Genomic DNA, 14,379 nt, shown 5'->3' with positions numbered 1-14,379 from the left:
CCAGTACCTTACCCAGCAGGCCGTCTGCTGATTCCCATCCAGTGGCCTATTCTAGGACAGCAGTTCACAAAGAAGCTTCTATTTTTGTTATATGTGCTACCATTTACCTTACCCAAAACGAAAGCAGTTAAAAAAACATATTAAAATGACTATAATTAGTCCCTTATGGGAAAACATAAATAAGTTTTAAATGAAAAAAAGCACATTTTTCATTAAAGCTAAAACTGTCTTTTTCGAAATTAAAAGTATTTTAAAAAAAAACAACAACACATTTTTTAAACCAAAAAGGATATAGTGAGAGTATCAGCATTGTTTTATATTTTTGAGACTCATTTGAGACTTATTAAAAAGACAGCTGGATTCACATTCTGCTTTTACATATGTACCTGCTGGAAAACTTCAGTGTGTATTTCAGACAGAATGGAAGTGAAAAGGGCAAATACTGTTTTAGTGTTATTAAGAAAACAGGACCTCACGGAGTCTCTTAAAAAGTTTTCAGTGACAGAAAGTGGGCCTCTTACTACACTTTGAGAACTCATCTGGAGGCTTACACCAGATTTTGTCCTGACTTGTTTGGGCATCAACACTCAGTAGATACACATTTATCCTGCACCTAGTGTGTTTCTATTTTCTTCTATCTTGTTTTTTTTTTCACATAATATACCCTGGAGATCGCTCAGTATTGTAGCATATGTCTTCATCCCTTTATACAGTGTTCTGATGGTTTTACTAAACAGATTCCATCTTATCATCTCTTACTCTGTAAAATCTGTAGAACCTAGAAACACACTCACTAGAACATGAGGTGAGTTTTTGGCTTTTTTGAATTTTAGGTCTATATTATCTCAAATGTGTCATAATCCTTCCAATACTACTTATCGTTAGTGAAAAACAAAACAAAAACAACCAAAAATACTTAAGCCAGGATTCTAGACTATTACTCTTGGTAATTTTTGATTACTTCACATAAAACTAGTTAACAAGTTTTTCTGATACCGTGTTTGGTTCTATCTCTTTTCCATAACAGCTTATTCAACTCTTAACTGATCTATTTTTTTTAAAGAATTATTTTATTTAACTTTATTTATTTATATTAATTATTTTAATTTGACCAGAGAGGGACAGAGAGAGAGAAAGAGAAAGTGAGAAAGCAAACTGCCAGGTCTGGGATCCAAAAACGGTTGGGCATGTGGGAGTCCAGCGACCTCAACCACCATGTCACTTCCTGGCCCCTTAACTTTTTTTAACTTAAGGTTTCTTTCCATTTTACATGCTGTTATTAATATTCAGATTAATCATTCTGATGCAGTTGCATTAATTGTTATTCCAAGGATTAAAAAAAATTTAACATCTTCTTATGGCATTGACTTAAAAATCCTTTGTGAAATCAGTTTTACATTCAAGAAGTAATTGGCTTTTCATCAGGGAAAATCTAAAAAATAAGGTTTCAGTCTTCTTTAAAAGGATGTGAAGCATTAACGAGAACTATCTCTGATCACAGGGAACATAGGTATCTGTGAGAACAGAAGAGGAAGTGTCCTGCTATTTCCAGGACAGTTTTCTCTCCACTTCCACATTGCTTCTCCTTTTTTTTTTTTTTTTTAAGGTTTTTACCTTTGCCTGGTTGTGCTTACTAGAGGGACAAAGGGAAAACAAATCCTTTCTCCTCCTCCCACCCCATGGCCAGGACACAATCTTCATTCTCCTCCTGGGATTTTGGGCACCTGGGCACCCCGGGCACCCCCCCCCACACACACACACACTCACTCACACTCATGCCTGGCATGATTTTCAAGCTGCAGTTCTGGAACTTGAACCGTGGTAGAACAATGCGGGAGTCCAGTACCTTAACCAGCAGGCCGTCTGCTGGTTCCCATCCAGTGGCCTATTCTAGGACAGCAGTTCACAAAGAAGCTTCTATTTTTGTTATATGTGCTACCATTTACCTTACCCAAAACGAAAGCAGTTAAAAAAACATATTAAAATGACTATAATTAGTCCCTTATGGGAAAACATAAATAAGTTTTAAATGAAAAAAAGCACATTTTTCATTAAAGCTAAAACTGTCTTTTTCGAAATTAAAAGTATTTTAAAAAAAAACAACAACACATTTTTTAAACCAAAAAGGATATAGTGAGAGTATCAGCATTGTTTTATATTTTTGAGACTAATTTGAGACTTATTAAAAAGACAGCTGGATTCACATTCTGCTTTTACATATGTACCTGCTGGAAAACTTCAGTGTGTATTTCAGACAGAATGGAAGTGAAAAGGGCAAATACTGTTTTAGTGTTATTAAGAAAACAGGACCTCACGGAGTCTCTTAAAAAGTTTTCAGTGACAGAAAGTGGGCCTCTTACTACACTTTGAGAACTCATCTGGAGGCTTACACCAGATTTTGTCCTGACTTGTTTGGGCATCAACACTCAGTAGATACACATTTATCCTGCACCTAGTGTGTTTCTATTTTCTTCTATCTTGTTTTTTTTTTCACATAATATACCCTGGAGATCGCTCAGTATTGTAGCATATGTCTTCATCCCTTTATACAGTGTTCTGATGGTTTTACTAAACAGATTCCATCTTATCATCTCTTACTCTGTAAAATCTGTAGAACCTAGAAACACACTCACTAGAACATGAGGTGAGTTTTTGGCTTTTTTGAATTTTAGGTCTATATTATCTCAAATGTGTCATAATCCTTCCAATACTACTTATCGTTAGTGAAAAACAAAACAAAAACAACCAAAAATACTTAAGCCAGGATTCTAGACTATTACTCTTGGTAATTTTTGATTACTTCACATAAAACTAGTTAACAAGTTTTTCTGATACCGTGTTTGGTTCTATCTCTTTTCCATAACAGCTTATTCAACTCTTAACTGATCTATTTTTTTTAAAGAATTATTTTATTTAACTTTATTTATTTATATTAATTATTTTAATTTGACCAGAGAGGGACAGAGAGAGAGAAAGAGAAAGTGAGAAAGCAAACTGCCAGGTCTGGGATCCAAAAACGGTTGGGCATGTGGGAGTCCAGCGACCTCAACCACCATGTCACTTCCTGGCCCCTTAACTTTTTTTAACTTAAGGTTTCTTTCCATTTTACATGCTGTTATTAATATTCAGATTAATCATTCTGATGCAGTTGCATTAATTGTTATTCCAAGGATTAAAAAAAATTTAACATCTTCTTATGGCATTGACTTAAAAATCCTTTGTGAAATCAATTTTACATTCAAGAAGTAATTGGCTTTTCATCAGGGAAAATCTAAAAAATAAGGTTTCAGTCTTCTTTAAAAGGATGTGAAGCATTAACGAGAACTATCTCTGATCACAGGGAACATAGGTATCTGTGAGAACAGAAGAGGAAGTGTCCTGCTATTTCCAGGACAGTTTTCTCTCCACTTCCACATTTGACTTACTATTTTAGTGCTTATAGTATGTTCCTTTATGATAGCCAGCTTATTTCTAATACGTATTCACTGATAGAAGACAGACAAAAGTGAACATATCTACTTAGAAATGTAGGATTTGGGCCAGCCTCTTGGATCCTGGTTAAGGGAACCAAATTCCACATGACTGACTGGTTTGAATACTGACCCTGGCTGCTTGAAAACCATGCTGGACAAGTGTGTATGTGTGTACAGGATCCTGACAGGATGCAAAAATGGAGGAAAAAGGATTGTGGAATGACCACACCCCATTGGAGAAATGCTTTCTCTTTTCGCCTCTATACCATGAACACACATGCCTTCTGGCAATTAAAAAATAAATAAATAAAAAGATAAACCTTATTGAAAGCTCTGAATCAGCTCTTCTCACTTTGGAGTTAAAAATGTGTATTTTTTTAACTTGCCGGATTGCATTTATTTATGCAGTGATTTATTGAATTAGGGAAGAAAAGAATGCTAATGATTATATTGATATTGAAAGTGTAGAGGGGTCAGCTGATGGTGTAGCAGTTATACTGCTAGACTCCCACATGGCATACTGCAGTTTGAGTCCCGGATCAGGTGGCTTGTAACATGTGCCGGCCACCGGTGTGTGCCCAAGTCCCAGGAGGAGAATGGCGAAGGGCTTGTGGCATGGCCATGGCCCCGGGGAGTGATTTCTCTCTCTCTCTCCTTTCCTCCCTCTCTCTCTCTCTGTCTGGTGAGTACAGACACCCTAAGGCAAAACCTCTACAAAAAAAAGTGTAGAGTCTCAGATCTTTGCCTTGTTTACTCTGTCCTCCTTAAAAATCAGCATGGTTAGTCTCACTTATTTAATGTCTAGGGTTACTTCAGCAGTCCTTTCCCTGTCAGCTCTTTATCTGCTGCATTTCATATTCCATCCTCTTGCTCCACTACTTTTTTCTCTTAGTATTTATTTACTAACATATTTTACTTGTCTGTGATCTGTCTCTCTTAATTGGAATATAAACTCTTATCATGAGGGCAGGAATTTTTAGCTGTTTTGCTCATTGCTATAAACTCAGACTCCAAAACAGTGTTTGGCACAGGGTAGAAATGTAGTATTTCTCGGATGAATGCATGAACAGGCACCACAACTGCAAACAAAACTTCAAACCATTTTTATTTGAAACTATCAATTTAATATAAAAATAGCTTTAATTATATAGACTGTAGAAATACAACTCTGAAAAATTAAATTATTTCATACAGTTTGGTATATTATGTTAAAGTTTTAATAACAATATATTTAAAGATAGCAAAAGTATAAATCCTTAGTCTCAAACGCTTTAGTGATGAATAATTTTTCTCAGCTTCTTTCCAACATTTTGTACAATAGCAAGTGTGATTTCGCTGACTCCTTGGTTTTCAACTAATGGATAGCTAATAATAACAAATGGTGTTGGTAATAGCACCAGCTAACATTTTTCTAGAGTGTAATATGTGCCAGGCACTATTCAGCAAGCACTAAAACAGTAACGTCCAAAGCAGACAAACCTAGTAAATTAGTTTCATAGCCATTTGATTTAGATATATAAATCAGCAGGCATTGCAGTGTGTATCAATAGTCCGATGGCACAAATAAGAAATATTTGTTAGGTACAGTTCTCTGACATGACATAAAAAAGAACAAAAGAAAGGTAAGAGACGGAGGAAAGAGAAAATGAGGAAGTAAGTGAGAAACTGTCCAAAATGTTATTTGTGAGGGCTAAAAAAATTATAGTAAGACAGTACTTGATATTTTAATGTTGGCTATATATAGTTTTTTACATTAATAGCATTTGGTGGAAGGGAATAGTAATGAAATCTAACAAGAATGTTTATATAGCTGCTAAAGCATACCTCTAGGGTATCTTCACTTTCATGTTGTCTCCTTTTATTTAATAAAGTGATAGGCACTTTATTGTCCAATAATCAGATTGATCTACTTTCAGATGTGAATCTGGACATATTTGGAAAAATAGGCAGCTAACTTTACCTGTAATGTTTACTTCAATATCCATGTAGAGATGGAAAACAAGATAATATGTTGTTTTATTTCTTAAAAATGCAGTGCTGCACCCATAACATGAAAATTACAGTGCACACCTACAAATAGTAAATGGTTTTCCTTTGATTAAAATCAGTAATCTACTCTGTCCTTTAATTTCAGTTATTGGGCAGTATCTCAGGATTATGTGACACTAGAATAATAGCTTAATAAATCAAAAGTTCTCTAAATGAGACAAAAAAAATTTCCTATCATAAAACCCCAAGTCTTACTTCAGTATGTCTGAAAATCTGAGGTGATTAATAGCTGCATTTATTATTAATAATTCTCAGTAGCAAAAATAGCTCATAGTGTTTTGGGAGACACATCTAGAAATTTAAGACATTTAATAAATACTTTTAAACAAGGTGCCTTAATAAATAAAAATGTTCACAAGTAGTCTTAAGACAGTAGTTAAGTCTACGATTTGACTCAATGTTGTGATCTTGAGGAAGGCTATTTCAAGTTATTTTCTACCTTTCAAGAGCTAAGTAAGGTTTCTTACAGTGACTTGAATGCCAAAATTAAGGTCCACAGGTTGCTAATGGGACAAATAGTCCATGGTTTACATTTTAAATGCCTAGATGAAAACCTGTTAAACTGAAAGAGGGATAAAAATGTTTCCTCTGGGACTGGCAGGTGGCATAGTGGTTAAGGCGCTGGACTCCCCCATGGCAAATCACAGTTTAAATCTGAGACTTAGCAGCTTGCTTTCTCACTTTCCCTTTCTCTCTCTCTCTCTGGTCAAATTAAAAAAATAATAAAATATTTTTTAAAAAAATGTTTCTTCTAACACCAAATAATTCAAATGGTGTACTACCCACTGTTTTGCAGTTAGTGCTGACTAACCTAGAGGGCTCATGTTTGAGGCAGGAGAAATGCAAAGAGTGATTTTAGATGTGTCAATATACCTTGTTTTCAATGTTTAAGTCATAAAGAAGAAATAATCCAGTATGTTTAAGTTCCAGGGGCATCTGAGTCTCCAGGAGGATTCACTGGGTAGATGTCAATTAATTATACAGTATTTGTTATGTTCTTCCTTTCTTTAAATCTACTAAATTCTCACAACCCCAAAAAATTCTCGTTAGTTTTCTTTTCCTACTAAAAGTCAAGTAAATGACTGTTCACTAAATTGTTCCTTTGGGGAAATCCAATACATAGCGATCTATATTTATAAGACAAAACTTAGTAGTTAACAAAAGAAGTCACCATAGGATTTTTTAAGCCAGCTTTTCCAGTGTTTTTAACATAATATGATTTTTAAAAAGATTTACGTACAGTTTCTCTTTAATTCATGAATTGTATAAAATGTGTGTGTGAACCTAATGTTCTTTCTTTTTTAAATTATTCCTTTTCTTTTTTAAAATTATTTTATTTAACTTTGTTTGTTTGTTTGTTTGTTTTTGACCAGAGAGGGACAGAATGAGAGAGAGAGAAAGAGGAAAAGTGAGAAGGCAAGCTGCCAGGTCTGGGACTTGAACAGTGGCTGGACATATGGGAGAGTTCAGCACCCTTAACCACCATGCCACCTGCCCCTCTCTGTAATGTATTTCAACAAAAAGAAAAACTGAAAGTTTATAGACAAACAGTTCTTAAAAAATACATATCCTGGTCAAAATAGAGTTTATCTAAAAAAGTAGAAAGAATCAAATAAAATAAAAGTTTAATTTTTCATCTTCTATCACTTCTCCACAGTGAAGTAACTACCAAGTACTTAAAGTACTGATAAGTATTTGACCTGATTAGAGAATAAGTATTTGGACACTACAAATTTTCGTGCTGAACAATAGGCAAATGGGGGGGGGGTAGTATATTTTACTTAGGAGGACTTTTGAAACTTCAATACAGTCATCTCATTTGTAAAAATTCTGAACTCAGAGAGGTACAAAGACTTCCTCATGGTCACAACACTAATTACAGTAATTGGTCACCCCTCCCAATTTCATATTTCTTTTTATCAGATATCAATATTAATTGTTTTAAGAAAAACATTTCCTATACTAATTTCATATAAAACACATTTCAACACTAGTCAATAATTTAACATTATATACCAAATATTACAATAAGTTAACAATCTTTTCTTCATATTTTGATCAAGTATCTTCTCAAGAGGCTCACAATTCTACAATATGTAAGATTCAATGCATCAAATCCAAGAGCATTTCATTTTAGTACTTAACAAGTTTATGTTCAATACTGAATGGTTGAAAGCAGCTAAACCTTATCGTTTTGTGTATGGATTTCAGCAATCTAGTAGTGTTCAATGTTCCATGCTTGTGTTGCTGTGCATCAGGAATAACAGCTACAAGGTCAATCCGAAGAACAATTTAAAAGCCATTTCAATGGCAATTTCTGTGACTGAATCATGAAAACAGACGTAAAGTTCTTGAGGTTTTGGATGGAGAAAGAGTCTCCTGCAGAAGAAAAGAATGCACTCATTTCAGAAATTAAAACGAAAAATTGAAAAACCCTAACCCTTCAATTTATTTCATTATTGCTGAAAGAATCAATAGTAAATTCAAAAACCTATAATTTAAGTAAATAGTAGGTGACTGCAAGTAGATTTATTTCTAAAGAAGGGATATAAGATTCAGGTTATTTTTATGATAATAGAGTGTAAAAATCCTATTTTATCAATAGATATTACTATACCATTTATTTTTTAAGATTTTTTTTTTTGCCATAAGGCTTGTGTGCTCACCAAAGAGACAGAAAGAAAATGAGAGGGGAAGTAAGAAATCACCACCCCCCCCACCACCCGATTTGCTTTCTCACTGTCCCTCTCTCTCACTCTGTCTCTCTCTGGTCAAATTAAAATACAAATAAATCAATAAATAAAATACAATAATTCAAAAAAAAGCTAACTCTAGGCTTACGTTTTTTTTTTTTTTCTTTCCTTTTTTTAAGAGAGATTTTTTGCTATAGGATGCATGTGCTCACTGGAGAGATAGAGAGAAAGAAAGTGAGAAATCATCCCCTAAGGGGGTGGACATGCCGCAATCTCTTCTCTTCCATTCTCCTCTCAGGATTTTGGGTGCACATGCACCCGGAATGAGTTTTAAGCCACCGGGTCTGGGACTTGAACCGCAGTTGACTACGTGGGAGTCCAGCAATGTAACCATTATGCCATCTGCTGGTTCCATGTGCTTACATTTTAAAAACGTTAATCTCCTTTATCACTTTTCTTTCATTTCTAACATTTTGTTTTCCTTTCGAACACTTTTATTTCTACTTACCCTACTACCCAGTAAGCCATAATTGGTGGTGCTTTTTTCTGATCAGTCCAGTTTTCAGGTGAGCATTCAAACAGTACACCATGTTCTCTCACAGGCTTAAGAGATGACATTGGGTTTGTAGAACCCGAATGATCACCACTATTTAATGTTTTCTTTTTCTGTAAATTAAAAATATTATTAGTATTAACTGGTATTAACAGTGTTACTTTAAGATATTTTTACATATAGATTTGGATCATCTGATCCTAATACTTAAGAACTTGCAATGATGTTCTTACCTGTGGGAAAATTTCTACTCTTCCTCAATATTTGGTTTAAATATCATCTCCTTAAGGAGACGAGGTGGATTAAATGTCCCTTGACTATTCCAGTGAACACTTTGTTCACAGCCCTATTTTAATATTTGCAATACATTAACAACAGGTTATAGGTATGTGTTCTGTTGGGAATGATTGCAAGCTTTTTTTCTAGAGTAGAGACAATGCACTATTCATCTTCATATTTTTCTTAAAACCTGATTAAAAAAAAAAGGGAACCAGCAGTTAGCATAATGGCTATGTCGCTGGATTCCCACATACCCATGTAGTCAACCGCGATTCGCGTCCTTGACCCAGTGGCTTAGAACTCATGCCGGGTGCGTGTGCGTGCGTGCCCAAGATCCCGGGAGGAGAATGGAGGAGAAGGGATTCGGCGTGACCATCCCCCCTGGGGGGTGATTTCTCACTTTCTGTCTCTATGTCTCTCTCTGTCTGTCTGGTGAGTGCACGCGCCCTATAGCGAAAACCTCTCCAAAAAGAACCTGATGCATAGTAGGTACTTAATAAGTCTATACTAATTGAATAGATGATTCTCTAATAAGTTTAAAATACCTATGTTTAAAGCAGTATTTTCTCTTCCTTTGATGTTTAATCTCTAAATTTCCCACTGTTTAAAACGTTAATAAACCATAACTCATTTGGAATATACATTTTGTAAAGCTCAGGCCAAGTCAGTGGAGTGATCCTTTTCCTCACAACCCTTATCTAACCCATTAGCAAATCGTTTTGGTTCATTTTCCAAAATTTGAGAATTCTAGTAGTTTCCTAACTGGTCCCTGCCTCCACCCTTGCCATCCTATAGCCTGTTCTTTCCACAGTAACCTGAATGATCCTTTAAAGAAATAAAGAACATGAACCTCCTCTGCTTAAAACTATGCAAGAATGTTCCACCCATTTCAAAACAAAGCCTAAAGTCCGTGAGATCATGCACCATCTGGCCCTGCTACCTTTGCAATCTCTCCACTTCCTCCTTTTCTTCCCACTCAGGTGGCTCCAGCGTTCTCCCAGCCCTCCATCTGTGGCTTTACACTTGCTGTTCCCCTTTGTCTGAAAGATCTGCCTCTAGATCCTTGGCTCATATCCTCACTTCATTCAGGTCTCTCTTTAAATATTTTTTGACATGATCCTTTTAAAATAGTGCCCCCCTGTCTCATCATTATTCCCTTTGACACTTACTCTTTCTGACATACTATTTGCTAATTCCTTTTTTCCCCCCCTTAGAGAACAGGCTCATGAGGAAAGGGACTTTATTTGCTGCTGTCACTCAGACATCACTTGGTCAATAGTATCTGCCAGTTGTTCCTAAAATAATTGATAATTCTTTAAGTATTCAGTAAACAGTATAAGGTATTTTGGAACATAACCATGCTTAAGGTATAGCAACAGACACAAGGGTACTGCACATGTTTTAGCACTGAGCTGGTTGGTTGCTTGCTTTGTATTCTAGGATAAAAGCATCCACAGCAGTGTCTGGTGTGGAGAAAGTATCAATATTTTTAAAAAGATGTAGAAAGCTAATTTACATTACTCAGTTTTATCAAATAAGTTGATAGAATAATCCCTTGTAGAATCTATCAGTAAGGCAAAGAGGAGCCTAAGAACCCAAAGCACATAGGGATACATGGTCAAATTGGTGAATAAAAATTTCCAAGAACTGGAAGAAGGAAGCCTGTAAGACACAGGGCTTTACTGCTGAATTAGCCCTGAGGGATGACATATCCAGCCAGCCCACTCACTTTATAGTTGAGGAAATAGGAAGAGCTGAGGCTCAGTCCAGTGTTCCTTATTTCCAACCTAATGTTTTTCCACTTTAAAAAAAAAAATTTGCTATTGGGTGCACATGCTTACCAGAGAAAGAAAGAAGGAGAGTGAGACAGCACTCCCCATGAGGGATGACCATGCCACAATCCCTTCTCCTTTCTCCTCTCAGGATTTGGGGCATGCATGCACATGTGCCCAGTGTGTTTTTTAAGCCACCAGGTTGGGACTCGAACTTCACTGTCAACCATGTGGTATCCAATGGCTAGGTGGGATCCTGCCACCTTAACCATCACATCACCTACTAGTCCAATTTTTCCACTTTTAAAGTCAAGAGTTTCAAAGATCTGGCATCCTTAATATACATACTGATATATACACTACAACCATCTTCAGAACAGAAAGGTGTTTCTGTTTTTTTTTTTTTTTCTGTATACTATTTGACCAGTCATAAATAAACTTCTGTATGTATATCATTTTCAAGAAATCAGTATCTGTCTTGCCCTGCCATTAGAACAATTTAATTGATATTTAGTAGTATATGGCATTACTACTTATCCAGCAGGTAGTACAATATTAAATGAAACTTCGTCCTAGAATGAAAAGAAGCAAGCAGATCCTGCTCTCTGTTTCCAGCCTCTCCATTCCACCTCCCCGATCCCTCCAAGGGCCTGTCCGCTCCCTCCGGTACTTTCCCAGTCATGAGCCGGACCGGGCCGAGTTGGGCCACTAGGGTGCGGTCTCAAACCATGGCATCCCTCTTCAAGAAGAAAACTGTGGCTGATGTAATAAAAGAACAGAATAGAGAGTTAACGAGGCACACAGAGGGCTATAATCAGAGATCGAGCAGCTTTAGAGAAACAAGAAAAACAGCTGGAATTAGAAATTAAGAAAATGGCCAAAACTGGTAATAAAGAGGCTTGTAGGGTTTTAGCCAAACAGCTTGTACATCTACAGAAACAGAAAACAAGAACTTTTGCTGTAAGCTCAAAAGTCACATCTATGTCCACACAAACAAAGGTGATGAATTCCCAGATGAAGATGGCAGGAGCAATGTTTACCATAGCAAAAACAATGCAGGCAGTTAACAAGAAGAGGGATCCACAAAAGACACTACAAACAATGCAGAATTTCCAGAAGGAAAATATGAAAATGGAAATGACTGGAGAAATGATCAGTGACACACTCAATGACATCTTTGACGGCTCTGATGATAAAGAAGAAAGCCGGATATTGTGAATCAAGTTCTTGATGAAATTGGAATCGAAATTTCTGGAAAGATGGCCAAAGCTCCATCAGCTGCTCGAAGCTTACCATCTGCTGCTACTTCAAAAGCTATCATCTCCGATGAAGAGATTGAGCGACAACTGAAAGCTTCAGGAGTAGATGAATCAACAAAGGCATATTATTTTTGCCTTCTTATAATAATTATTTATAATTATGAGCCAGACACAGTGCAGATTCCTTTTATAAAACACATTTTTTATTACGTGGCAAAATGAAGACCATGAGTGAACAGGTGTTTTCCAACCCATGGTTATTTTGGATCTTTTGCCAAAGAATGACAATGACGTGAAAATGGGAACAGTTGGATTTTAATTAGAACTATTTAGGAGTGATGATGTGTAAAAGGTTAAGTTTTCTGCACAGCACAGAGAACTTTCATTATTACCTAATGTCAATTTATGTTCTAAATCTTTTTTTTTTTTTTTTGAGAGGTTTTTATCATAGGGCGCATGTGCTCGCCAGACAGACAGAGAGACAGAGAGATAGAAAGCGAGAAATCACCCCCCAGGGGGGATGGCCATGCTGCAATCCCTTCTCCTCCATTCTCCTCTCGGGATCTTGGGCATGCACACACATGCGCCCGGCGTGAGTTTAAGCCACGGGGTCCGGGACTCAAACCGCAATCGACTACGTGGGAGTCCAGCGACATAGCCATTACACTAACTGCCAGTCCCTGTTTTAAATCTTTTTACATTGAATACAAAACTCTTGTTTAATGCCAGTAGGCACCAATTTAAAGAGACCTGTAAAAATATTAAAAGTGTATCATTAAAAAAAAAAAAAAAAAAGAAAAGAAAGCAAGCAGCCAACCAGCTAAGTGCTAAAGCATGTGCAGTAGCCTTGTATCTGCAGCTATACCTTAAACCATTATGTTCCAAAATACTTTATACTGTTCACTGAAACTTAAAGAATTATCAGTTATTTTAGGAATAGTTGGTAGACACTACTGACCAAGGAATGGCTGAGTCACAGAGATCAAACATGGAAGGTTAATTTATATTACAAATGAGCATATTCTACTTTGTTATAGCAAATGCAGATATACCATGTCCTATAATCCAGGACATCAAACTCAGTATTATGAAACAAGGCTTGGAAGTAACTTAATATACTATAAGTATAATACTTTGGGCATCCAAGTTAGATTAGATGACTGTTTAAAAAAAAAAAAGAAAACCTAGTTAAATTAAAACATTGCTGGATATATAAGGGAACTTTAAAAGGTTGTAGAAAAATAGGAATTTAAATACCAGTTTATTTTGGAACAGGGGAAAAATGAAATCTATGAATAATTTTTCATAATGTGCATTTTCATAAACTTTTTGAGGACCCCTTCATATTGGCTAGAGTAAAGAGAATATTTAGAGATCTGGAAATGAAATTGGCAGAAAACTATATAGCAGTGTCCTACCTCTTCCACCAATGTTTGTTGGAAAACTGCACGAATAGAAAGACAACACTGATGGAAATTCTTTATTAGCTGAGAGTGAATAGAGCCGCTTAGCTGTGCCACCTCTTCACGGGTAGGAGTAATAAAGATTCCTTGTACTGTTTCTAAGGCAACATAGTGGAAAAGTGTGTTCTCAGGACCAGATGTCAATCTTGGGTAAAAAGAAAAAAGAATTTTAAATAAGTTTTATTGTTCACTTTGAATTCTGTATACTTCTTAAAATTTGTAGAATCTGAGTAAACTTTAAAACACTGCTTCGTTTTGAATTTTGTCAACTTCTCACAAGTTTTATCTACAGTATAATATTAGGAAAGGGAAACTGGGCCAAAACCTTAATTCCTTTTCCATCTTTTAACTGTGGTACAGGCTAGGGTTATTATTAATTCCTTTAATGGAGACAAATAGTACATGCCATGCAAGGATAAATAAACACCAATTAATTTGCAAGTAACTTAATCATCCCTTTGCTAAACAATCCAAATTGGCTAACCCCTTTTTTTTTCCATGGTTGGTAATGAATTACTCAGCTTGTTTCTGGCCTAGATATCTACAAGTCATAAACGAGTATCCATATAGGACAGAACACATATAAAAATACCTTCTAGCAAACGAAACACATTTTGAGACAGGGGTTTAGAATTAACATTTTGTAATCTTTTAAAATTTTCTCTCAGGACCAGCAGTTAGTATAATGGCTATGCTGCTGGACTCCCATGTAGTTGGAGTCCTGGACCTGGTGGCTTAAACTCAAGCCAGGCCACGTGTGCATGCGTGCCCAAGATCCTGAGAGGAGAAAGGAGGAGAAGGGATTGCAGCGTGGCCATTCCCCCTCCGCCGGGGGGGG

At 36.1% G+C, this 14,379-nt stretch overlaps 1 protein-coding gene and 1 pseudogene across 1 annotated transcript in view; one reads left to right on the top strand and one right to left on the bottom strand.

Annotated features, from left to right (window-relative positions):
• Positions 1 to 7,608: 7,608 nt before the first annotated feature.
• Positions 7,609 to 14,379, bottom strand: part of INTU (inturned planar cell polarity protein) — a 70,631-nt gene continuing 63,860 nt past the window's right edge. Inside the window, exons 14-16 of the mRNA XM_006153140.3 lie at positions 13,497 to 13,686; positions 8,724 to 8,881; positions 7,609 to 7,901 (exon numbers count right to left, since the gene is read on the bottom strand). Coding sequence (XP_006153202.1) covers positions 7,790 to 7,901; positions 8,724 to 8,881; positions 13,497 to 13,686 — 460 coding nt within the window. The 3' untranslated portion in view covers positions 7,609 to 7,789. The remainder of the gene's footprint in view (positions 7,902 to 8,723; positions 8,882 to 13,496; positions 13,687 to 14,379) is intronic.
• On the top strand, positions 11,548 to 12,300 carry LOC102494502 (charged multivesicular body protein 2b pseudogene; annotated as a pseudogene).

Source organism: Tupaia chinensis, unplaced genomic scaffold (genome assembly GCF_000334495.1).
Source record: "Tupaia chinensis unplaced genomic scaffold, TupChi_1.0 Scaffold000362_1, whole genome shotgun sequence".
NCBI classification, from domain to species: domain Eukaryota; kingdom Metazoa; phylum Chordata; class Mammalia; order Scandentia; family Tupaiidae; genus Tupaia; species Tupaia belangeri.
This window is presented reverse-complemented; position numbering and strand designations above follow the sequence as displayed.